The sequence below is a fragment of the Gorilla gorilla genome, chromosome 4 (assembly GCF_029281585.2).
Source record: "Gorilla gorilla gorilla isolate KB3781 chromosome 4, NHGRI_mGorGor1-v2.1_pri, whole genome shotgun sequence".
Classification (NCBI taxonomy): Eukaryota; Metazoa; Chordata; class Mammalia; order Primates; family Hominidae; genus Gorilla; species Gorilla gorilla.
In genome coordinates this window covers 172619391-172645388 of record NC_073228.2, presented here as the reverse complement: position 1 = coordinate 172645388, position 25998 = coordinate 172619391, and the positions used below count along the sequence as shown (strand labels likewise).

The window sequence follows — 25998 nt, the reverse complement described above, 5'->3', positions numbered from 1 at the left end:
TTACGACAGTCCCCACGCAGCTCACTCACTTATATGACAAGCCTCACTCCCGTAGGCAATTGTGTTTGTACTCCTGGATTAGCCCAGAAGGCTGTTCAGAGTGGAAATTTATTTGTATCAAAAGATGCCAAAAACCTGACCGTTCATGCTTTGATATTCGCCAACCCATTCAGTAAACAGTGAGGCTTCCTACGTGCCAAACACTGGGCCAGGCTCTGGCTATGTAACTACATGAAACAGACTTGCTCTCTGCCCACGCCTAGTATACACATTCATGGATATTTTCAAAATGTCCCTCTTCTTCCTCTCTTACTGGCTAGGCACCAAATGCAGCTGAGGTGGAAATTGCCTGTTTCTTCCCTTTTCAACTGCAAACTCACCTGTCCAGTAATGTAAGTTGGAGGTCACTCTTGCATCTGTGGACACGTTGGCAATTGCCTGATTTCTAAGTCAAGACTGTCCATGGTCTCAGTCTGTAGATGATGAAACAGAATTGGGAGACCAAGGCCGTCTCATTCACATGGTCATTTAAAGTACATTTTAAAATAAGCTCCATCACTGGAAGGCAGTTGAGCCATTCTGAATCACTGCTAGGCAGTATCTGTGATCATCTCAGTAAATGAGTAAGGAGTTCTTCGGAGTCAAGGGACCGCCAAACACAGGATCTGATTGAGTAGTGACAGGATTTGAGGATTTATCTTTCTCTTTTGATCTTCCACTTTTAACATTTTTCGGAGGTATTGTTTTTCTTTGAACACCGAGGCTCTGCCGAGTGGATGGAGACGAATTTCTGCCTGTCATAATATGAATATATAATAAAAGAACCAAAGACAAGCCCTTTTGTTAAGGAATCTGTATTATCAAAGGCCCAAATTGGCAGCTGATTGTTTTTATTTATTTCTGTAGGTTTTACATGACACCTGGAGACCATTTAAAATGTTACTTGGCGGTGAGAGCTGTGTGTTTAAAAATAACGCTCACCCGGTGCCAAATCACTTTAGAGTCGGGTACAAATATTGAGACAAAAACCCCAGCTGTTATTGCTTTGGCTGCTAATTTGAGGTGTCAAATGAGAGCTCGACTGCTATACGTCAGTGAATAAGGCCCCTTGTGAGATCATTATGTTTTCTAACAGTTGAGAGTAATGGACTAATCAGTGCAGCATCAGTTGTTTTCATTATATGCCCACACAATGGTTATGAGCTTTAATTTAAACGGTCCACAGGGAGATCAAGGAACTCAGTAATATGCAGCACCCAGGATAGTCCAGGAAAGCAGGTAATGCGAAAGAGATGGCTTCCCACCCTTGTCTCACCTCTCCCTCCACTCTCCCCCACCCCCACAAATCTCTCTTATTCCTCCCGCCTTATATGCCCTTGGAGACCCATCGCCCACTCCAAACAAGCAAAAGAGAAGCTTTGCTTAAGGAGCAGGCAAATCCGTACTTTCTATTCTACAGGGTATTCTTAAAAATTCCAGTTAACCCATCCAACGGTAAGGGCCACTAGGCTTTTGGCAACACTGATACGTGTTAGCCAAACCTTGACCTTAGACGCCTTTGGGACCTAGTTGTCCTCTGCCCTACGTTGCCTCTCCTACCTCCCTCACTGTCTGTGCTGAGCTGTCCCTGCCCCTTGGACAGGAGGAGGGCTGTCTAGTGCTTTTGCCTTGGAGCAGCCTCAGCAGTGAGGCCAACACCATGTTCCCTGCCACTTCTGGGACCAGTAAAGGATGGGTCCCTCACAAACTCATGTGATTCACCTCCACCTTGGAAAAATGTGGAAGCTGGAAAGGTGACATCTGTCTGTCTGAAGACAATCCTGTAAGAGGCAGTTTTGTGTAATGATGAAAAATATAGGTCCTGGTGTCACACCTCTGGGCTTTGAATATTGGCTCCGCAACTCTAGCTGTGAGATCTGAGCAGAGTTTATGTCATTTCCTGGGCTTCCAAGTGGAAGTAATAATATCTCAGGAGTGTTGGGAGAATTAAATGAGATAATGTATGAAAAGTGCTCAGGCTAGTGCTGGGACTTAGTAAACACTTCATAAATAGTATCAGCATTATTTCTGCTATTATGAACATCATAGATACCTTTATTGGAAGATTTTGGCAAGCTTCAAAGCAATATCCTTGACTAGTCTAGCTCATTAGAGGAAAGTAGTGTGTTCACAGGAGAACGTATACTATTCTGCTTAGGTTTTCTCTAAGGATGCTTTATTGCATTGTTCTTATTCCTGGTTTCTGGAGCTTCCTAGAGCCCCCAGGCACATTAGAGCAGTGTACAGCTGGATGAGAAAGGCAAGTTCAACCTGCAGATGAGGGAAACAGTAAAGGGAGTTTCACTTAAAAATGATAGCGTACTTAGGAGGAGGTGCTGAGGATGGAGGCCCTGGGCTGAGCGGGAGGCTTGGGGATGCCCCTCTCAACCCGAGGTTGAGAGAGTGGGGTTGAGCATTCAGTGTATGCTCTCCTGGGGCCAAGTCCACAAAGAGAAGCCATCCATGCAGATTCTAATAGAGCTGAGTCAGCCAATAACGATCACTCTTAGGACCTGAGTGTCGTAGGGCCTGGTCATCAGCAGTAGGCCCTGATTCCTGGTCCCATGTTGGCTGCCCATCAGCAGCTGCCCAGCAAGACTGAGAAGAGTGGCTTGCTTTGACCTGTGAGCCAGAGAGAGCAGGCACATAAAGGACAGCCCCAAGAATCTGTAGTGTCCCCAGTTTCATTCCTCTTGCCCTGCCTGAGCCAAGCAAGAGGGAGGGCCAGCAGTGAGTTCCCCTTGAGGTCCGCACACTGCCAGAACCCCTCTGTGCACATCGTCCCCTGCCTGTGATTTAGGTATTTCTCACAGGGTCCGGCCACAGGACTTATACTCTCAGCTGCTCTTCAGGAAAGGCGTCTGGTACTTTGGCTGCATCCACCTCTGTTAATTCACGGTAGGCACTGGCAGAGATTACACTTTCTTCTAGGCTTGCTGTGCTGGCCATTGGATGCCCACATTTGTAAGTACAACTCAGGGCATGTCTCAGCCCACTTTATTAAATAGACATCCTGTCGTCATGGTGGCTGATGACTTACCAAGAGTCTCCTTCTTGGGGGCCATTAAGGAGGAAACCAGCTTGCTTACGTAGACTTAGGGAGAAGTCTATCTGCCTTGAGACAGGACATGAGTGGGCCAGCCCACCAAGAGGGTCTATTGGACCCAAGGAGTCTGGATCCCCACCTATGTGGATGGGAAGAGGAGAGATTCCAAGAATACCCACAGGAAGATTGGCACACAGAGAGGCTGCAGAGAGGCTGCAGTGGCACTTACTGCAGATGCCTGGTTTTGCAATTATGTGATGCCTGCTCACAGATAATATTGTTGCATTAGAGCCAATTACATGGTGTTATGGACACACAACACGCAGATTACACCCAGAGCCAGGAAAGCACAGAGTGAAAAAGCGATGGCCTAATCGGAGGAGACAGAGGGAAACGTCAGCCTTATTAAGGTTGCCAGGGTGGGGTGGCTGCAGCTGGACGTGTCTCCTCCAGATCAAAGATGGCTATCTTGAGGGATGCAATGGAGAGCCCCACGTTGACACTCAGAAGGGAACAGTGGAAGCCAGGGGCAGAAGCCAAGTTGGAGCTCTCCAAGGGTGGTTACAGCCATCTCCATTGATTTCAGAGCTTAGGCTTCTTCCTAAGTGGGGAAACACCACACCTGCCCCAGAAGAGGCCTTCAGTCCTAGTTGCTGCAAAAGAGCATCCTGTATACTACCCTCTACACTTAAGTAAAGGCTCTATTCTTAGCTTTTTCCGTAGTTCAGTGGTTTTCCAACACGAACTTGCATGAGACTCCTCTGGAAAGCTCATTAAACACCCAAGGCTGAGACCCACCCCAGGGTTCCTGATTCAGTAGGGGCTGGAGCATACGCATTTCCAACATGTTACCAGGTGATAGGCCTAGTCTAGAGACCACATTTTTTTTTTCTTTTTTCTTTTCTTTTCTTTTTTTTTTTGGAGACAGGATCTCACTCTGTCACCCAGGCTGAGTGCAATGGCATGATCCTGGCTCACTGCAACCTTGACCTACCAGGCTCAAGTGATCCTCCCACCTCAGCCCCTCAAGTAGCTGGGACTGCCGGTGCTCACCACCATACCCAGCTAATTTTTATTTTTTTAATGTATTTATTTTATTTTTCATTTTTTTTGGTAGAGACAGGGTCTCCCTATGTTGCCCAGGCTGGTCTCAAACTCCTAGGCTCAAGCAGTCCTCCCGCTGTGTCCTCACAGAGTACTGGGATTATAGGCATGAGCCACTGCACCCAGTCTGGGGACCACATTTTGAGAACCACTGCCCAAGTTCCTTCCATGCACAACCCAAGGTGGAGTCACCTGTCCTCTCTCTTGAGCAGGGCCTTCCCCTAGGTTCCGATTCCATCACGGCATTGCAGGTTCTAGAAAGAGCGGGACTGATCTTCCAAGGTAGGAGTGAGACTACCTGCTTTTGAATCCCAATGCTACTACTTGCCAGTTGGGATTTCTGAAAATGTTTTTTGTGGTTTTTAAGTTTTGAATGCCTCTGACCTAAACCACTCTTCTTTCCGAGCAGTTATGTGCCTTGCCTAGCTTATCACATTTAATCACTGACAAAGGCAGAGACAGGATGGTTCAGTTCTACAGCAGCCAAGGGCCAACAAAATTTCTATAAAAATCCAGATAGAAAATATTTTAGCTTTGCAAGCCATATGGTCTGTGTGTCAACTACTCAGCTATTGTAATGCAAAAGCAGATCGACAATACAAAAGTGAATCCAGTTTTACAAAAACAGGCTGCATTGGATGGGATTAGGCTTGTGGGCAGTTGTTTGCCAACCCCTGGAGCTGTCCATTATGTGAATCTTCATGTATTCATCCCGCCTGGGGAGCCCTTGTCCTGCCTCAGTACCCTGGCATTGAGCTAATAGGCCCCCAAAGATGTCCATGACCTCATCCCAGAAACCTATGAATGTTGTCTTACATGGCAAAAGGGACCTGGCACATGGGACAACATTAAGGATCCTGAGATGGAGGAGTTATCCTGGATTGTTCAGATAAGCTCTAAGGGTAATCACGAGGGGCCTTGTAAGAGGAAGGTCCCAGGAAATGGAGATCACAGTGAGTGTCAGGAGATGTGACAACAGAAGCAAGAGGCTTCAATGGCTGTTTGGAGCTGTGTTCAAATATATTTTTTAAAAAATCGTTGAGTAACAAAAAGAAGAGGTTGAAGTGATGCAACGAAGCAGCCATGAGCCAAGGGGCATGGGTGGTCTCTACAAGCTGCAAAAGGCAAGGCAGCAAATTCTCCCCTGAAAGAAACACACCCCAGAAACCCATTTTAGACTTCTGACTGCAAAACTGTAAGAGAATAAATGTGTGGTGCTTTAAGCCACCAAATCCGTGGTAATCTGTTACAGCAGCCATAGGAAACTAACATGGGCCTCATTCCTGGACTCAGTCTTGCTTGGATTCAAATCTTGGCACTACCACATGCTTCAATCATGAAATGGAGGTGATATTAAAAGTCCCTGCCTCATGGGATAATTGGAGGAATTAAATGAAACGATACAGGCTGGGCATGGTGGCTCACACCTGTAATCCCAGCACTTTGGGAGGCCTAGGCAGGCGGATCACCTGAGGTCAGGAGTTCAAGACCAGCCTGGCCAACATGGCGAAACCCTGTCTCTACTAAAAAACACAAAAATTAGCCAGACGTGGTGGTGGGCACCTGTAATCCCAGCTACTCAGAAGGCTAAGGCAGGGAGAATTGCTGGAACCCAGGAGGCAGAAGTTGCAGTGAGCCGAGATCACACCACTACCCTTCAGCCTGGGCGACACAGCGAGACTCTGTCTCAGAAAAAGAAAAGAAACGGTACAATGCAGTACCCTTAGCTCAGAGCCCGTCTGGCATATAATAAGCTCTCAGTTAATGTTAGCAGTTATCAGTAACATCTCATCTAATTGCCACTAAAGCTCTATGAGCCCAGTGCTATTATTATCTCCATGTTACAAAGGAGGAAACGTAATGAGATTAAGAAATTTACCCATGGTTGCATAGGCTGTAAGTGGCAGAGCCAGTCTAAACTAGTCTCTGCCTTCGAGGTCCATGCTCACCACCTCTCTTTGGCATGGGGGTTGTAACAACAATTCCTTCATTGAATGCCAGCTACTTAGGCATCGCCACAAGAACCAAATAGAATGCAGTACTCTGTGTGTGGGCAAAAGCTGCCAAGACTGGAAATCAAATAAATCTGTGTTTATTAGGGAAACGAAAACTGTAGCTGTCGTAGCAATCAGCGTCTGAGAGGTTACCAACCGTCTGACATCCCCGGGCTGGCCAGCCCCAAGCAGCAAATCATGAAAGTCTGAATACTGTGTTTAGTCATTTTGGTTCTGGAATAATTGCTATTATCGTAAATGTTTTATAGCACTCATTACGACTCACATTTAAATATCAGTGTAGTAATACATTAATAAGTCATCGCTGCCGGACTACTGCCGGATGCAGTTATAGTTGAGGCCCTGCTTATAATTTTACTGTATATTCAGCTAAATTAGAGCCGGGCTGTGAACTCCACCTGATGTTGAATGACTGGGTGTGCTTGGAAAGAAGCCCCTTCTCTGCAAAGGGTTCTTGCTCTTTGAAAGATAGGGAGGATGCTCAGATTTTTTTGTCTGGTGGTCAGTCAGCAACCTTAACTTGGTTTCCCCTAAGTGTGGAGCCCAGAACTCTGAAATGGACAGAAGGTGAAATGGAGGCATCATTTCTGCCCTGGAGGCATTTCTAATCCAATGAAGAAGGGGAGAGAAGCATAGCCCTCACCCCCAGGAAGCTCCCTGCCAAGGCAGAGTGCCTGGTCTGATAGCAGTGACAAATTCTTCAGTGTTGTTTGATGAGATATTCTGGAAGCTTTCTGGATGGACAGAGGCAGGATAGATTATCCCCCACTGAGCATCTCCCCACATACACACACACAGAAAAGAAGCCATATGAAACAAAACAGCTAAGTGGGCTCAACTTCATAAAATGCCAAATACCTGCATTGGTGAGTTAGTGAAGTCATAAGGTAGGCAGAAGCAGGCAATGTAAATTTTGTCTATTCATTCTTCTTTACCATCCCATATGCCTAACAGTGTCAGACACATGGTAGGTGCACAGTAAATATGGGAGGGAGGGAGGGACAAAAAAGAATTAGGTTCTGTGCCTTTCACCACGCAGATGATAAGTAGATGTGGGGGATTACACGAATAGTCTGGGGCAAGGGAGGTGAGGCCACTGGAATCCTGCTTTGGACTGGGCTCACAAGGGGCTGGAGAAGGAGTTGTTACAGGTCCCTTTGGGTAGGATGGAGAATATGGGGGGCACTGTATGCTGAGTAAACCTCTATTTCCATGGGGGTTGGAGTAGAGGGGAATATAATAGGCCAGGCCAGGACTAGATTATCTCCATGAATGTCAGTAACATAGTGGCCTCCACTTACTGAGCACATACCCCATGCTAAGCCTTTTACCAGCCTGTGAGGTGGGTACCATTACCTGTTTCCTCCCACAAATAAAGAACCTGCAGATAAGAGATATTGATAACTTGCCCAAGGCCACACAATTCGGAAGTAGTAGGATTTGATTTCAACCATGTACAGAGCAGGACATGAGGCTATGGTAATGCACAGGATAGAAAATGGTCCTGCCTTTGCAGATGTATGATGTAGAGGGCATTTGAAGAGGAAGATAATGTGTTTACGAAAAGCCAAGGGCAAAAGACATCTGGGTTAACCCATGAAGGCTTCCAAAGAAAGGGTCCTTCCTGGGCCAGTAGGGACCCATGGAGGCTCAGGAGAGGGTAAGAGGAATTGGATTGTTGAGTAAGGGATGTCTGATGTGGTTCTGGGAGGAGCGGAGAATAGAAGGGCACAGGAACAAGTGGCCACCATGAGGAATTGTACCAAGGGCTGTATCCAACTCTTCCTCTTTGGGAGGTATAGTGAGGCAGGTGTGGGGTCAGGGAGCTGAGAGCTAGGCCTGACTTCCCCACATATTATGTCTCTCCACCTGGGTAGTCACTGAAGTAACTGATGCAAAAGGCCCTCCTGCTACGTGATGTTTCTGCCTCTGCAGATGGCCTTCCTTAGGTGCCATGCTTTCCCTAAGCTTCCATAATAGGTTTCTCCAGAAGGGTAAGCCCGGGTACTTGCCTATAGCCTGGCTTCATTCTTCAACAGCCTCATTTCAGTCTGGTTCATTTATGTAGCTCACACCTTTCTCTTTGCTTTTCCCTGCACAAAAGTACCTGTCAGAGCTAACATGCACTGTAGGAGCTCCATTCATGGTCGTAGAGATGCACCAGAAAGAAGAGATGCGCAGAGCTCACAGACTTGTTTGAGATTAGATGTGCTGAAGGCTGACACAGTGGCTCACACCTGTAATCCCAGCACTTTGGGAGGCCAAGGCGGGGTGGATCATGTGAGGTCAAGGAGTTTGAGCCCAGCCTGGCCCACATGGTGAAATCCTGTCTCTACTAAAAATACAAAAATTAGTCAGGCGCCTATAATTCCAGCTACTTGAGAGGCGGAGGCAGGAGAATCTCTTGAACTCTGGAGGCGGAGGTTGCAGTGAGCTGAGATCGTGCCACTGCACTCCAGCCTGGGTGACAAGAGCGAAACCCCGTCTCAAAATAAAAAGATTAGATGTGCTGAAAGAGTCAGAAATACAGAAATAAAGAGTCGAAAATACAGAATCACCTATCCTCACAGCATCCTGTGCGAGGCAACACATGCAATGGGAGGGACAAGGAGAATGCAGCAAGGTAGTGCTGGACTCAGATCCCACCTCCAGAGCTTTGCAGTGATTGTTCTTGGAAAACTTATTTTGCCTCCCTGTGGCTCAGCCTCCTCATCCATAATATGAGGATAACACATTTGTAGATTTGTGTGTTATTAAGCATATCTGTTTCCTTCTCCATAAACCGAGGACAGGAATAGGTAACTGGCATTGTAGATGTAAGAATTAGAGATGTTATAATGAAGCACTCAGTGCATAGGAGGGTTTCAGGAAGCGATACTCTTACTCAAGGTGGGTAGGCAAGTCCTGAGAGGACAGTAGAGGGAAGGAGGGCTCCACCTGAATAAAAAAGTCAGGGCATGCTCTTCTCGTCTGGAGACCTGTCCACTTGTCTTCAGCTGCTCCACTGGCTGGGCCATGACTGTTGACTCACGGTCTTGCAGTCACAACCATCCCTCCCCGCACCTTCTACAAGCATCTTGGTGCCTCCCCTGCTGCTGCCTGGCTGACCATCTCCCTTCTCTATCTCCACAGTACCCTCAACAACAACAACATCAGTCGCATCCTGGTCACCAGCTTCAACCACATGCCGAAGATCCGAACTCTGTGAGTAAGAAGTCCATGCATCTCTCCCATTTTCTCCCTACCTCACGCCCAAAGTGCAGCACTCTAAGCTGCTTGTCAAACCTACCATGCTATGACTAGGCAGATGGTTCCTACATTCAAATTCCTCCTTCTTCTGCTATTAACCAAGGAGTGCCTTGGCGAGTGAGGGTAGATGTAGAGACAGGTCATGGTGCCACCAACCATGGTTCTGAACCACCATTCTGCGTCAGACAGACTCATTTCTCTTACCCTAGAACTGTGGGAATTCTTCCTGTGTTGTGTGCATGTTTTCCGTCCTGATAGAAGAGATTAATTTTACATTGTCACAAAGCATATAGAACCCTGACTGAATGATTCACCATTTGCTTACCTAATGTCACGTAACATCAGCAGTTCTGTCAGATTGCCAGTGGTTACAATGGTTTTCCCCTGAGGAATGACAGTACGGGAGAGTCACTCCTTCTCTCCACCCACCCAGCCCCCACCCAGCACATTTCCCTGCTCACCTGCTCCCTGGATGATATTCTGACATTAGAATGGCGTCTTTCTCATACTTGGTTCTTTACCTTTGATGTCTTAGGTGGGCTTAAGTTTTCCAGGGTGCATACTCAGGAAACAAATCTCCTCATCGTGACCAATACCGAGAGCAGTTCTAGTGCTCTTATTACCTGGGGAGTTCCCCTCTGCTCCCAGTCAGGAACCTCTTTGTAAGTTTCTCTGTAAGTGGACTCTGTCAGCCTTTCCAGAGAGGTTCAGACTTGATACTTGGCTTGTGTTGGCGGAGCTTCAGTGGTATTTGCCTCACACTGGTCAGGGAGAGCCAGCTCCCAAGGGTGTCAGCCAAAAACATTTAGGGCCAAGGCCAAGGGCTAGAATTCCTGCAGTCCCCTTTATTAGCTCTGTTTCCTCTGTTCCCTCCTCTATAAATAGGAATGGTGGTGAGGATCAGATGAAATTAGATATTTAAAGTGCCTGGCAAGCAGTAGACAATAAATGATATTGATTGTTACATTATTATCACACGATCAGAAATCCGGACTGAAAGTTCCAAGCAGCCATCTGATCTGTGCTGCCTGTACAATCCATGAGATTTGGAAATCCTTAGAGCAGAGCTTCCACAGTGGGGTCCCTAGACCAGCAGCATCAGTATCACCCAGAACTTGTTAGAAAAGCAAGATTTCAGGCCCCATACCAGACATACAAGATCAGCATCTCTTGGGATGGCACCCAGCAATCTGTTTTTCATAAGCCCTCCAGGAGATTTTAATGCTCATAAAGTTTGAGAACCACTGTATTCATGAGAAAGCAACTTTATCTTCAGGCAAAGATAAAACAAAGACCAAAGAAGCAATTTATATAAAGAGGTAATACAGAGAACCCTAAGAAGGACACAGAGTTTGCAGTTAGGCCTGAGTTTAAATGGGAGCTCTGCCACTTAATTTGAGCAAGTTTCTTCATTTCTCTGTGCTTCAAGGAAAGTGAGTTCATGAATGCTTGCCTCAAAGTTGCTGTGAGAATGAAGTGCAGTTTAACACATAAAGTGCCTGGTACATGGTGTGCACACAACAAATACTTGTTATTATAAAGAATAATAATCTGAGCCCTGCTTCCATCTTTGCTTCCCAAATTCTTTCCTGGATCCCTCATTCAAAAGCATAACTCAGCCAAGAAAATCTGTTCCTTTCCCTCCCTCTTAAAATAGGGTAGTGCAGTAATGGAATTTTAAGAAGCCATTTGGTCTTCAAAGACCTCTTCAAAGTTCCCAGCAAACCACAGATGAGCTGGGGAAAAGTGGGACCCAGGGCTTCTGGGCAAGAAGCCAAGAGTGCGCCTCAGGGTGCTGGGCCTGCATTACCCCAGACATGTGGGTTGCATCGAAGAAAAATGACTCTCACCTGCAGGAATCAGCCATCCAGCTCCTGTGAGCTGTTCCTGTGATTTATCCTTCCCTTCTTTGTTATTTTCAGTTTAGAAGCAGCAATAACAGAAGCTGGGCTCATTCCCTGGGAGTTGTGGGGACAGGGTTAGGCCTGGATCTGGGGTACTTTGTTTGGGCTGCAGTAGGGAGGGGGAAGAGAACAGGAGGGTTTTTTTCTACTGGTTTCTGTTGTCATTCTTCTCTGCCATCCCGAACATTCATCTGATGAGTTCAGATCAATCAATCAATCTCGTCTGTTCTCTTTGCTCCCTGCCTGCTGCCATTTTCTCTTTAGTTTAATTTCAGAGATGGCTCTGTACAGAACTCCCTGGAGATTTGAGCTGACTAATCCCCCTTCACTGTAATTAAAGTGTGTATGGGGTTGGGGGGGACGGCTGGTGGTGGTGGAGAAGCGGGGAAGAGGAGAGAGGAAGGAAGCCATAAATGGGATTTCTAAAGGAAAGCTTTTATATTGAATTCAGAAAGCCACATTTTATAGAAAATGAACACTGACCCTCTCTAAAAGGATTTGCTGGAAATTTAATTTAGCGTCTGTGGCTAAAAGGCACCTTTTATAAATTGGCATTTGTATTCGTTCACCTTATGTTCTGTAGAGGTGGTTTCATCAACATGGAATATGATGTGTCCATCAGCAAAAGATTGCAGAACAACATGCAGGACCCACCTAGCCACCTCGGTGCTACAGTATCTAAATGAGAAACTGCAGCCTTGTCCAGGCAGGGCCATGGGCTGGGAAGAGAGTGAAGTCTGGAGCTAGTCTCCTCTCAGTCGTAATTAACAGTGAACATTTCTTCAGTGGTTTGCTGCGTGCCAGGCCTTGTACTAAGCACTTCCCATGAATCATTTCAATTCTCACAGCAGCCCTAGGAAGGAGGCACCACTAATATCCCCATTTGACAGATGATAACACTGAGGCCCAGAGTTAAATTGCTGCCCGAAGTCAAAGTCAGAAAGCACGGAGCCAGTGTCAGACTCAGGCAGTTTGCCATCACAGCCTGAGCTCAGGCCATTCATCAGGAACAAAAGCAGAAGAGCAGGTGCCAGGTGAACAGAAGAAGGGGGATAAGAGCCTCTGCACAGCCCAGGAGCCTATGGAGGCCACCCTCCCTTGTGTCGTTGCCATCACACCTCACCAAAACTATTGAAAGTAATTAAAATAATGTCCCTTCTCACTCAAGAGGATTAGCGCTACCCCTGACAGTGCCTAAGCTCTAATTTCATGCTCATTATGATTATTTTTCTTTTACTATTTGACATGGTATTGCTTAACTTGATCTCCCAAACATGTTGTGAAAGGCAAGAATCTACCCAGCTTGACTCTTTTAGCATTTCTGGTGGATACAATTCCAAGAAGAGGGAGTGGAGTCTGTTCACCACCCTGGACCCCACTGCCCTGGGCTTTTGACGAGAGCCCTCTGATGGCTCCAAATCAGTCTGGGTCACCTCTTTTCTCTGGTGCTCTTGGGAGGAGAAAAATTTCTATTAAGACGGACAAAGGGATAGGAACTATCTGTATCAAGATTAAGAAGAGAGATAGCTTGGGGCCAGCCAGCCAGGATTGAGACAGGATCAACCTAATAGAATCTTCCAAAAGGGAAACCTCTGACATTTTTATTATCCCAGAAATTAATCAGCTCAGTAAGGATCTGACTTACCTAAACGTCATTTTTGTTGTTGCATTGATCTCTTACCCTTGATCGGAACCGACGGGAATTTGTTTGCATTGATCTGTGATCCGCCACATGCACCCACGCTCCTTGGCTCATAGAGAATCCCTGCTGCCTCAGCTTCCACGCCTCACTGCACAAGAGGGCAACCACCTTTCCAAATAAAAGCCAAACACTCATTAAAAGGTTCTGCTTCTCCCAGCACACAAAAGAACGGCACCTCAGCCTGCACATGCCACAGCAGCCTGCCCTGTGGTCTGCTTTGTCCCAGACAGACCTACTGTTGCCGTGTTCCTTGGGCAACATTTATACCCGGTGAAAAGTCAGCTGAAAGTCCACTGCTAAGCCTCCTCTCTGTTTTTGGCACAAAGTGGTTAATGCTTAATGAATAAACAGAGGTTTTGCTTTCCCTCCTAGAACTGAGGTCCTTCCCACCAGCTTAGGATTCTGGTTCGCCAACCCCTTCCTGCCTGTCTCACTTCTTTCCAGAGTCCAGGCTAAGAGCAAGCAGTGCTCGCTTCAGCCCAAGAACTCCAAGCTTTCAAACTCAAAGGGGAGAACTGCGTGGGACCCATTGTACTCACTGTATCTTGGGCCCAGGAGCCTGTGAAAGTGTGTGCAACCCACTGGGAAATGCAAAAAGGAAATTACATCCAGATTAATTATTTTTGAAACAAAATCATAAAAGTCTTTTTCAAAATTGTTAGCAGAAAAAATTACATTTTATATGGGATATAGGTTCATTTAATCTATCTGATATGATGGGTTCTGGAGCCCCCTGCGGCGGCCAAGGCCCCAGTGGCCCAGGCCTATGGGAGGCTTTTGCCCACACAGTGGCAGGAAGGCCCTGCTGGCATCCAGCAGGAGGTAGCTGCACTTGGCCAGTGTTTGGCAATGTTGACCTTACACTAAGTGGAGCTTGGTCAAGAGCCCTTCAGCTCTCTCTATTCCAGGCGTGGAGGGGGCTTGAGCCTCTCCACAGGGCTGACACTCAGTAATAACTGGCTTGACACAGACTACTTGAAAGTCTTTATATACTGCTAGCTGATTAGCATGTCCAGGATTTAGGCATTTAAAATGTGCATCCGAAATGCAAGTACATGACAAGCTGACGTGATGAAAACTTACCCACTACCAACTTCTAGTGACCTAGGGTTGTAGGGAACGTGGAAATGGGAAACCCCTGATAGAGAGACCTTGGGGAAGAACCTGGAATATCCGTAGTTTGCCTTAGAAGCCCCTGGATATCCTTAGTTTGCCTCCCTGGTAGTGGAAAGGAAGTTCAAGTCACTTAACTTGATGGGATTCCCCTCAGAAGTGAAACACACAGATCCCTCCAGCGATTCTTATCTACTCAGGGGCAAGAAATTCATCCGGAACCACAGCTACCAGAGGGGGAAAGCCGAAGCGTCCTAGAACTGGTTAGAAAATATTTTCAGCCATACCTGAATCAGTCAGAATAGCAAATACACCAGACAGAATTGAACACAGGAAGGAAAGCAAGGGCACTGTGGAGAGATGGCTATGGATTGCAAGAGTCTGGTACAGACAACACCTTATTTAAGTGGGAGGGTGGAAAGAAGGTACGTCCTCTAAAAATTTCCCTTCTGTCTGCAGCCTGCTCACTCCAGCTAGTGCACACAAAGTGGTATTGGTTTTAAGCCCACAAGCATTACATGCAGTGGGTTTATTAAAGGACACTTAGTGGGGGAATGAAGAACAACTCAGGGAAAGGCAACAGCGTCTCTCAGCTGCATGTCACTGGAGATGGGGGCATTGAGATTGAGAAGCATGTTTCAAGCAACCTGTAACTCATGCTGGCTAAAGTGCTGAAATTTACAAATAAAGAGCCCTTTTGTAAGTTTGACTCCAATCAGGATGTCGCTGTAATAATGTCACTCCCCTTCTCTTATGTGCTGAGGCTTGCTTGAGTGAAAAGAAAAGTGGGTGGACTTGCTATTAAAAAATGAGCTTTGCTCAGAACCCTGGAGGCATCCTTTGGATGTGACCTGGCAATGAAAGGGTTGGGGCTCCCATGTTTTTGGTAGTGCAGAGGGAATTGCTTCCCTGGGCTCCTAGGGATTTTCACACTGGAGAAAGGGGCAACAGGGGTTTTGGCCACTCTGTCTGGCCAGTGGCAGCCTCCACACTTCACTCTGTGACCATGCCTTCTCTCTGTCCCGCCCTCTCCCAGGCGCCTCCACTCCAACCACCTGTACTGCGACTGCCACCTGGCCTGGCTCTCGGATTGGCTGCGACAGCGACGGACAGTTGGCCAGTTCACACTCTGCATGGCTCCTGTGCATTTGAGGGGCTTCAACGTGGCGGATGTGCAGAAGAAGGAGTACGTGTGCCCAGGTGAGGATGCCTTACCTGCTCTCCCCTCCTGTGCTATGACCCACCCACCCATGAGCTCCCACAACATCACCCTGACCTTGAACACACACCCTAGCCCAGAGCTTGGTGTGGAAGGAACCCCATAGGTCGTCCTCAGTACTCAGTAGTCACTTAAAGAACTGTGACATGCCTCAAAGGGTTTTAAAACAGAAACTCATGTCATCTGGTAAAGGGAAATGCTAAAAGAATTCATGAACTACTTTTTCAGCCCCCTAGTCCATTGATACTAGAAACCGAACATTTGTTGAGCCACACATCAAATGGAAACAGGTATAACGGAGGTGTTCTAGCATCTGCTAAACATGTTCCTGTCGTCCCATTGCTCATAGAAATTGGAAGACAAGATAATGTAGGCTCTGGAGTCAGCTGCTTGGCTGGAAATCTCAGCTCTGTCCCTTAGTGGTGTGTGACTTTGGCAAGTTACTGCTCATCCGCAATATGGAAATAATAATAGTTCATAACTCAAAGAACAGGTGGGAGGATTAAGTGAAATAATGCATATAAAGCACTTAGCATAATACACAGCCCTTGGTAAAAGCTAAATCAGTGGAGCTTAATTATTATAGTTTAGTGGGCTCACAAAATGTGCTGAGCAAACATAAGAGTTTGATCTGTGGGTAATCGAAATGTAACAGAAGCACAGATTGCCTATGTGGCACAGAAAACAGAATGATGCAGACACATAACTGAAGGCAGCTCAGATCTCTGGGGATGGGAGGTGGCTGAGTAACCCAGGAAAATCTTTCCAGGGGATGTAGCTTTAAAACAGTCCTGGCTGGGCGCAGTGGCTCATACCTGTAATCCCAGCACTTTGGGAGGCCAAAGCAGGTGGATCACCTGAGGTCAGGAGTTCAAGACCAGCTTGACCAACATGGTGAAACCCCGTCTCTACTAAAAATACAAAAATTAGCTGGACGTGGTGGCGGGCACCTGTAATCCCTGCTACTCAGGAGGCTGAGGCAGGAGAATCGCTTGAACCTGGGAGGTGGAGACTGCAGTGAGCCAAGATCGTACCACTGTACTCCATCCTGGGCCACGACAGTGAAATGTCTCAAAAATTAAAAAAATAAATAAAAAAAGCCAGGGTCCCAAATTTTACTTGTTTGCTTTTACTTTGCATTGGCACCTTCCATTCTCACCAACTCTTCCTTTTTCTGTGGTAAATAAGTAGAGCTAATTCCTTGACTTCCTAAAACAAAAACAAACAAACAAAAAAAAACCAGAAAGCATTCAGTTGAGAAATTTCCCAAAGAGGTATTTTGATTTCCAGGAAGCCAGTCCCAGAATTGGGGCCCAGTGGCCTCAGCTAAAGGCTGAGTCTGGGGAGTTAGCATGCAAGAGGAAACAAGGACCCCAGGGAGCTTAAGCACTGTGGGCTCTGCATTTCTCTCACCTTTCTAACTGGTGCCCACCTTTAGTACTAAAGGGTTTACTGGGCCCAGCATGGGCTACTGGACTCCAGTATGGCCAGAAGCGCAAACTCTCTGGCCTCTTCTGCTCTTAGATCACACTTGTGATATACAAGAATTTTCCTTGAATTCAACTTCATCTCATTCTCTGCCGCTTCCTCCTGTCATGTTGTTATTTTACCGTGTTATTTATTATCTGAAAATATTTTAACATGTCTCAAGCAGTACCTCAATAACTTCCTATAGACACCCACTTAGAAATCACTTCCCATCAAACACATATAATAAAACCATTTATCACGCAGGCACCAAATTCAAATATAGTGACTATAATTACAGTAATTATTCGGCAAAGGGTACAATATTGGCATAAGTGAAAGAAATAATTATAGAGTACGGGAGTCATCCAAGAGGTAGTGAGAAAAACTAATTAGAATGATAAAACACATCATTACAGGTGAGTGCCAGGTTTAATGTAGTGTATGACCGTTCACACCACTTCATCAGAGAGCACCTTCCTGTCAAAGGTGCAGCAAGACATTGCTCACCCAGCAGCAGTCAGGATCCAAAACCAGGGAAGAAAGGCTGACCCTCCAAAGTCCATTAAATCTGAATGCCTCACTCTTTCTCCTTTGGAAAGGCTAGGTCCAGCAGACAGGTTCATAGTTATGTGGGAGCACCTTTATCAACTTCTGTTTATAGCAGTTAATCCCATTGCTTGTGATGGTCCCTGGAGCTTCTTAGTATGAAGCCAGGTGTCTTTTGAGAACATGAGAATTTAGTCCAAAGGCTCCAGACATGACTGTGCTGTTAACCTCCACCCTCTTGCCTGTCGTATGAATTAAGGGCAGGGACATATTGAGACCCCTGTGCATGAGGGATTCTTTAAGTGCCTTAGCAGGCTCCCATGGGTTACCACCTAGAATGCTGTGAGCCGTTACTCTCTGAAAAGGTCAAGGTCAGATATAAAGATCTGGGGGCCCTGGTGCAGTGAACATCCATGAAGACTGAACTCCTACCATCATGAGTCAGGTGCATGTGGAACATGCCCTCCAAAAACTTCTGCTATTACGTGGGTGCAAAAATAATTGTGGTTTCTGCCATTACTTTCAATGGCAAAAACTGCGAATACTTTTGCACCTTTTGCACCAACCTAATGCGTTTTCAAAAATTGTTAAATACACTTTGTGAGACAATGACAAAACCTTGAGAGGAAGCAATGTGGAGGAAGGTTCAGTCTGTGAGTGTGCAGTTGAAACATGAGTGGTCAGTCTTTGAGGCCCTAGAGAAGGAGGTTAAGGAGAAGAGCTATTTTCAAGGACTGACCACACTCCACACGCCACCACCGAAAACCAGTCCTGCCCCAATGCCTGAGCCCCACAAGGCATCTGAAGGATACTGTTTTGTATGGACCTGTCTATGGTGGGGTGTTTGTTTGTTTGTTTGTTTGTTTGTTTGAGACAGTTTCATTCTTGTTACCCAGGCTGGAGTGCAATGGCAGTATTTTGGCTCACTGCAACCTCTGCCTCATGGGTTCAAGCAGTTCTCCTGCCTCAGCCTCCTGAGTAGCTGGATTACAGGCACCTACCATCCTGCCTAGCTAATTTTTTGTATTTTTAGTAGCGATGGGGTTTCACCATGTTGGCCAGGCTGGTCTCAAACCCCTGACTCAGGTGATCCACCCGCCTCGGCCTCCCAAAGTCTTGGGATTATAGGCATGAGCCACCGCACCCGGCCCTGTGGTGGTTTTTAACTGCAAAAACCCCAAATGCCCCTCATTCAAGCTATTCACCTGTTAAACCACAAAAGGAGAAATTCAGTCAAGAACTGAAGACAAGAACTTCTCTTACAAAATAGAGGTCATCCACTCAGGAGGAAAAGAGGCATTGGGGTAGCAATTAAGCCATCCCTGGGCATAGCTTCATCACCAGCAGTCCCCATCCAGGCAGCATAAGAAAAGCTCCCTGAGCCTTTAAATGGTATCAAAAATTTCACCAAACACATGGCTCCAGAGACAGGAAAGAGCTTTATCTCGCTCAGCCTGTGAGGGCTCTGCCTGCCCAAGTGCCTGATATCTCCCTTTGAATTAAATCCAGCTGTCTGGAGTCCAGCTTCTTCTCCCCAGAAGCCCTGGATATGGGGTCCTTATCACTCCAGCTAACCCAGAAATTTGCTAGCAGTGCACTTTGGCAGAGTTCATCTCCTCTGTCAACTGTACCTTTCCAGTTGAAGGCATTTATTTTCTTCCCCTGGGGAGACTATTGGGAATTTTTCACAAGGGTGGGGAAATAGAGCTTTATTTTTTTATTAACTTTTTTCCCTATGTTATACAACTTGACTACTTGGCTCCCTTCAGCCTCTGCTGAAAGGATTTCTGTGAACTTTTCTTGTTTCAAGAGGAAGGTTAAGGCCCTATGGCTGGAAGTGTCTGGTTGCTTGTGGCCTGAACCCGACCAGAACTTTATCAAAGTTCATGATCATAGACCAGAGAAGAAGTTCATGTTACGTGAGTTGCAAGTTGTTGGTTTTTTTTTTTTTCATCCTTATCTAAAGGGTTTATTTGGGGGTGTAAATTTTATGATTTACCTTCCACTTGTTAATTTTCTGGTACCTTAATCTGGAAGGGTTTCTACCAGTCACAATTTATAATTCAAGGTTATTAGTTGACCTCCTAAATCAGTTATCTCTTTGCTCTGAATGTATTTGAACCCATTGGTTTGTCCATCTGTTTCACACTTACCTGCCCTTGGCCTTAAATATGAGATATCCTTTCCTACAGACATTAGTCTTGTCTTCTAGTAATGAGGGGCCACGTTGTACGCTTTTTCAGGTGCCCCAAATGCCTAGAACAAAGCTCGAACCTAATAGCCTCTCAATAAGCACTTCATTTATTATTAAAAATGAAATATGCTTATCTCTCTAGAAACAAGAAACTTTCCCTTTTCATCGTCTTTTTTTTTAATTTGGGACTAGTTACTAAGTACAAAGATAATTAAGGTAAGCCATGACCAGCCACCCATCTCCTTAGGAGGTTTTAATTAAAACACCATAATTGGACATTGCAGGAATGAGATTATTAGCTTTATTTAGCCATTCCCAAAGTTATCATGCCTCTGGTATTTAAATCACGTTCATTTATATTCTCATCATAATTGCTTGAGTCCCATTGTCATCGCAGTCTGTTGTTGGCTTTTGAAAGGCCAGAGGCCAGTAAGGATGCTTAATTTGAATACTGGAATTAATTTATTTCCACATGCTCACAAGGCCATTGGAGCTTTTGACTCTGCACTTTTACCAAGTGAGGTTTTTTTGTTGTTGTTCAGACTTTCAAAATATTCTGTAAATTTTTTTATTTTGTTTTGAATTGACACACAATAATTGAACATACTGATAGTGTACAGTGTGATGTTTCAATATATGTATATATTATGTAAAAAATCAGAGGATTTAGCATGTCTGTCACCTCATAAATTTGTGGTGGGAACATTCAAAATGCTCTTTTCTAGTTATTTTGAAATATGCAACACAATATTGTTAACTGTAGTCACCCTACTGGGCACTAGAACACCACAACTCACTCCTCTCTAACCATAACTTCATACATGCGGATCAGTCTCTCCCTATGTCCTCCTCCCGAATACCCTCCCCAGGCCCTGGTAAGCACCATTCTACTTTCTACTTCTATGAGATCAACTTTTTTAGATTCCACATATAACTTAGATCATGTGGTATTTTGTCTTCTGTGTCTGGCTTATTTCACCTAACATAACGTCCTCTGGTTCCATCCATGTTGCTACAAATGACAGGATATTTTATGGCTGAATAGTATTCCACTGTGTATATACAGCACATTGTCTGTATCCATTCATTCACTGATGAACACAGGTTGATCCCATATCTTGGTTACTGTGACTAATGCTGCAATGAACATGGGAGTGCAGATACCTCACCAACACAATGATTTCATTTCCCTTGGATATGTACCCAGTAGTAGAATTGTTGAATATGGTACTTCTGTTTTGAATTTTATGAGGAACCTCCATACTGTTTTCCGTTGTAGCTGTCCTAATTGACATTCTCACCAACAGTGTATAAGAGTTCCCCTTTCTCCACATTGGTGCCAGCATTTGTTATTTTTTGTCTTTTTGGTAATAACCATTCAAACTGGGATGGGGTGATAGCTCATTGTGGATGAGGTTTTTTAAAGATGGAAAGAAAGAAACACAGCTCTAACACAACAGTGTTTGATCATCTCTAGTGTAGCTTACACAACCTGTGTCTCGGTCCCTGAGCCTGCTCTTCCTACCTCTTGAGATTCCAAGGCTCTGATGGTTTTCAATTTCATGGCAATAAATAGAGGAATTTGGGGTTCCTTTTGGCAGAGCAGACAGAAAGAAGAGCATAGGGCTAAACATTAAAACATTGTTGTTCACTAGCTTTATGATCTTGGACAGTTTGCTTAACCCCCTATTCAGTTTCCTCATCTCATGCTAAGGGGGAAAAAAAGAATGGAACCTAAATCATGGGTTTTATGAGGATCAAGTGAGATAATATATACAGAACACTCAATGCAGTGTCTGGCACATAGTACACATTGAATACATGTTAGTTGCTATTACGAGACTGATGGCTACTCTTAGTCTGGACCCCACTGTGTCCTTGGGCAAGTCCCCTCCTCTCTCAGGGCTTCTCTTTCCTTGCCATCTCCATGGGCCCATCTAAGTCTGAAATTTGGTGGTCTTTTTCCCACTCATCTCAGCAGGCAAGTTAGGACCTTTTGCTTTCACCATGATAATCATCCCCATTTTACCATTTAGGAGAAGAACAATGTGGCTGGGCAGGAGGCAGGTCCCTGGTTATGGCTCAGTCTTTCTTCCCTCTGATAACTTCAGGGGGAGTTATACAAGCAGCAGAGATGGGATACTGGGCACAATACCCAGGCAAGCAGCCGCAGGGACTTTCCCTGTGAGAGTTTGGGCTGGAGACGCATCCCTCCCCTCTCACTCACTTGAGTGTTCCCTGGACCGGAGGCAGCACCACTGATGATCAGTGAGGAGCTGGGAGGGGCCTCCATTCTCCCAGGTTCTGCTCTGTCCCCCTTGAAGTCATCAGGCCATGGTCCAGGGGGCCTTAAAGACATCTGAAGGTTAGGAATTGTAGTTTCTGCCCCGTTTGGCACAAAGACAGCTTTGGCTTCAGATGGAGAGCCCAGAGCCGAAGCGGTGACCAAGACCCCCCCAGAGGGGAGACGCGTACTTGAGCCACATCCTCAGCCCCCTTTTCTGGAGAAGAAATCCACCCCAGCAGAGCAGCATTTTAGTGTCACTGAGAGAGCTCCAAGAGCAGATAGTGTGGACACTTATTTAAAAATGAAGACATGCAGAGCAAGTCCACATGCTCCTAATCAAAACATCTTATAACAGGGGTTCTATAGCCTGGTGCATCACTGTGCTCTGAGTTAAGGCCACCTTCCTTGCCAGTACATAGGCTCACTCAAGGACAGTGTGGGTCATGAGACCACCATAAGAGCATGCTGTACAAGAGGAACACACATGTGCATGCAGACAGATGCTTTCATCAGAGATATAGAGAGTGATTCCTTCTATCCCAATATAAAATTGCTATTCCCATTCCTCTCTGTTTCCCAACTTACAGTCATATAATTTGCTGGGTAAAAAGGTAGGTGTTTCCTTACTTTGTCCTCCTTGGAAATCCACTGCCTCTACCTTCCCCAACATGTGTGGACAGTAAGGGCTGGAAGGGGTGGATTTGCTGACAGAGCTCAGTAGACTGCTTAGGACACCCTGGCTTGTGCAAGTGAGATAGGCTCAGAGGGGCCCCAGGTGACTTGGACAAGTGATTTTGCCAGCATGGAAAGCTGTGGTGGAAAGAAGAGAGCTGCAGACAGAGTCCCATCTCCCACGGCCACTCCACCTCCCCATTCTACAGCTCATCCTACCTACCAGAGGCCAGGCACTCAAAACTCAGGAAGCTTTCCTCAGGGCCCTTCCAGAAGGAACACTCACCTCTGTAGCTTTGTGACATTTAGCCCCTCCACATGTGCCAGGCTTCTGGGCGAGTGTCCTTATGTACTTATCTTCTCATTTAGCCAAGGTATGCTTATGGGTCCGTGTTTTGTATGGAGCCCTGTTTTAGGCACTGAGAGTACACCAGTGATTAAGACCGAAAACACCACTGCCATTATGGAATTTACATTCCAATCTCAGTCCAGACAGGGAGCAAAGTGGAGGGACTTCTGCCATCTAGCTCTCCGTGGCCCACAGGGAATGGGCTTGGTCCACTGGCATCGATCACAGGAGAATGTTTCTAGGGAAAATGAACCCATCTTTCAACCTCATTGTAAGCCAGAAGTGTTTTGTTTAAACAGGAAGGTAACGTCCTCACCATGTGCGAATGCCTGGCTGGTGAGCTGCCAGCCCAGGGTGCTATCAGAGGCTATAATTACCATTGTTTCTCTCTCCCTAATTAAAGGTGTTGTTAGTGACCTGGTTAAGGAATCTTTTTCAAAGACTTTTTTTGCCTTGACAGCATCCCTTGAAATGTAGCACACACTGCCAAACAGAATGGGAGTCACCCTGCGGAAGACCCAGCCACTTCCCAGAGGGACTCAAGGCTGTGCCCTGGGTCTGGTTTAGAACAGAATTAATTTCAGCCTGGAAGTCAGAAAGGGGTACTTTAGGAAGAATTCCATGTTAGAACTTCCACCGCCATTATAAGCCCTTGAATATGATACCTTTCTTTCCCCTTTTCCAACACACCCCATTCAAGTAATATTTCACAGATCAAAAGAGGGAGGGCCATCCAGTCCCTCCACCTGAACAGATGGAAAATGCAAGAGTTCAGACTCCCATTCCTGACATTTCCAAACAGGAAGGTGTCCCAAGTGTGGGGTTTCTCCCTGGCTTTGTCAGGTGTGCTCTCCTCTTGATGTGGAAGGCCAGGCTCCGCAGTTTTCTTTAGGGAACGCCATCTGTACTTCAAACACCCTGACATCTGAGGCCAACTGCTCCCAACCTCCCTTCGATGTGGGTGATGGGATGGGAGCCTTTCACACTGTAGAATTCCCTTTGCTGTCTGCAAAGAGAGGTGGAGCAGGGGAGGTAAAGATGTTAGGTATTTTCACTCCTTCCCAGAAAGAACTTCAGTAATCATGCAATCCAAACTCCTTATTCACTGACATGGTACCAAAAAAAGCTCAGAGAGAGGTACTGTGACTTGCCAAAGGTCTTACAAACAATTTGTAGCAGAGCAGGCCCAATAATAACAACGAACATTACCAAACTCTTACCCTGTGCCGTGTATGCTAATAAAGACATCTCAGGCATTACCTACCTTTGCCTTCACAACAAAACCATGCTATGAAATAAGTATTGTTATTTTCCCCATTTTACAGATGGGAAAACTGAGGCACAGGGAAATAATGATGAAATGATAGAACCAGGAATCAGATAGAGGCAGTAGGACCCAGAGCCCACATTCTCAGCCACAATACTCTCCCATTCCTGAGCTGAGGCTCTTACAGGTTGGCTCTCTGTGGTTGCCACTTTCTCAGAAGTATAAAGGCTTTCCCAGTTTGGAACAAGGCCAGCATCACCACTCTCTCTAGGAGAATGTTCCAGCTGGGAATTCAGTGTAAGTCATCATCTTTCTGGCATTTTCCATGGTCTCCATTAGATCCACTTGTGTAGCACTGGCAACTTTGAGGTCCATGTACCCTGGACAAGAATATTTTCTCAAACATCCCCACTATGAGGCCATTTTTTCAGTTTTTGTTTTGTGTATATGTAAGTGAGGTCGAGGGAAATAAGAATCTTTGGTCATTGGGCTGGCACTTTGTGGGGAGGTAAACGTTCCAAATTAAGCTGTAGATGTCAACTGGAGCCCCTGCAGGAGGATCCACCCTTGGGGCCATGAGGACTATCGAACATGAGGCTTCTGTTTGAAGCCTCAGCGTCCAAACGGGACACCAGGCTCGGCTGGTCGTCTGGCTCAACCCCTATAGCTAGACCCACTCTGGCTTCCTAGACTCAGTTTCTCCAGTGAACAGGGGCCAAACCAAAAATCACTTTTTCCCTGCAGACTTTTTTTCGTGTTCTGTGTTTAATCTACAATTAAGAGCCCCCAGCCAGAGGCCCCATGTCCAAGCAGTGAGGCAATCCGCAGACCTCATCTAAGTTTGGTCTCAGTCATGGCTCTTTTCCCTGAGAGGACAATCTGGAAAGACATTGAAATAACCCCCGTTGGCTGGATCCAGCAGCAGTAGGATGAGGTCCTGGGAGGGATGTGGGGTTGGGCTTCTGTTTTGGACCGAAAAATCCACATTTGGAAAGCTAACCATATGATTAAGAGTCTTACCTCGCTTTGAGGGAATAGTCATAGCATGCAAATGTTTACAATGTCCTTAAAACATTTGCATTTACTTCTTGTATTCAGGATTTAATGTGACCACCACAGAAAGTGATTTAGATTCCTGGTGACTCTTTGAATCTTGAGTTGGGTTAGTAATGGATATGTCTATCTACATTTGGCTTTCTAAATGAGCTCCTTAGGTACTATTTGCTTGGCTTTCTGTCACTTTGCTTGAAATTCACACTGATTCTCACCTCAAACAAAATTAACAGCTGGCTTCAAAATCTGTAGTAACTTAATCACCTTTTTTTCAGGTGAGATAGCTTTTATTTGTATGTTCCCTGGACATAGAAGCCATTTGGAAATGCCTTGGGTGTAGCTGCTGGTGGGGGTATTAACACTTTGACAACATCAATGCCGCAAATGGGGACATTCTGCCACTTGGTTTTGATAGCCCCGTGGCTTGCAGCCACTAGAGAAAGGTCTAAAAGCTATGTTTACACTCAGCGTCCAATACCAGCTAAAACCCCAGGACGCATCCTGGGAAAGTGGTCCCATCATATGCTCTTTGGATTCTAGCAGCATATTTTCATGTGTGACTGACTCTGAGGGCCCCTCTTTCTCCAAAAGATGGAGATGACAGGATAACAGAGCAGGTGGAGCAACTCAAACAGTGAGGTCAAGGTCAGACTCTCTCCTCTTTGCTGAATATTTAGCCTGTGGCACCTGTGTCTCCCAGGTGAAGGGATATGTCAGCTGGTGATCATTTCTCAGATGGCTGTCAGGTCATGCTTTACCCTTAGGATGC

General features: G+C 45.9%; 1 protein-coding gene across 1 annotated transcript in view; it reads left to right on the top strand.

The window, feature by feature from the left end:
- Window positions 1-25998, top strand: part of SLIT3 (slit guidance ligand 3) — a 636316-nt gene that overhangs the window by 469333 nt on the left and 140985 nt on the right. Inside the window, exons 7-8 of the mRNA XM_019028107.3 lie at window positions 9337-9408; window positions 15209-15372. Of these exons, the coding sequence (XP_018883652.3) occupies window positions 9337-9408; window positions 15209-15372 (236 nt within the window). The remainder of the gene's footprint in view (window positions 1-9336; window positions 9409-15208; window positions 15373-25998) is intronic.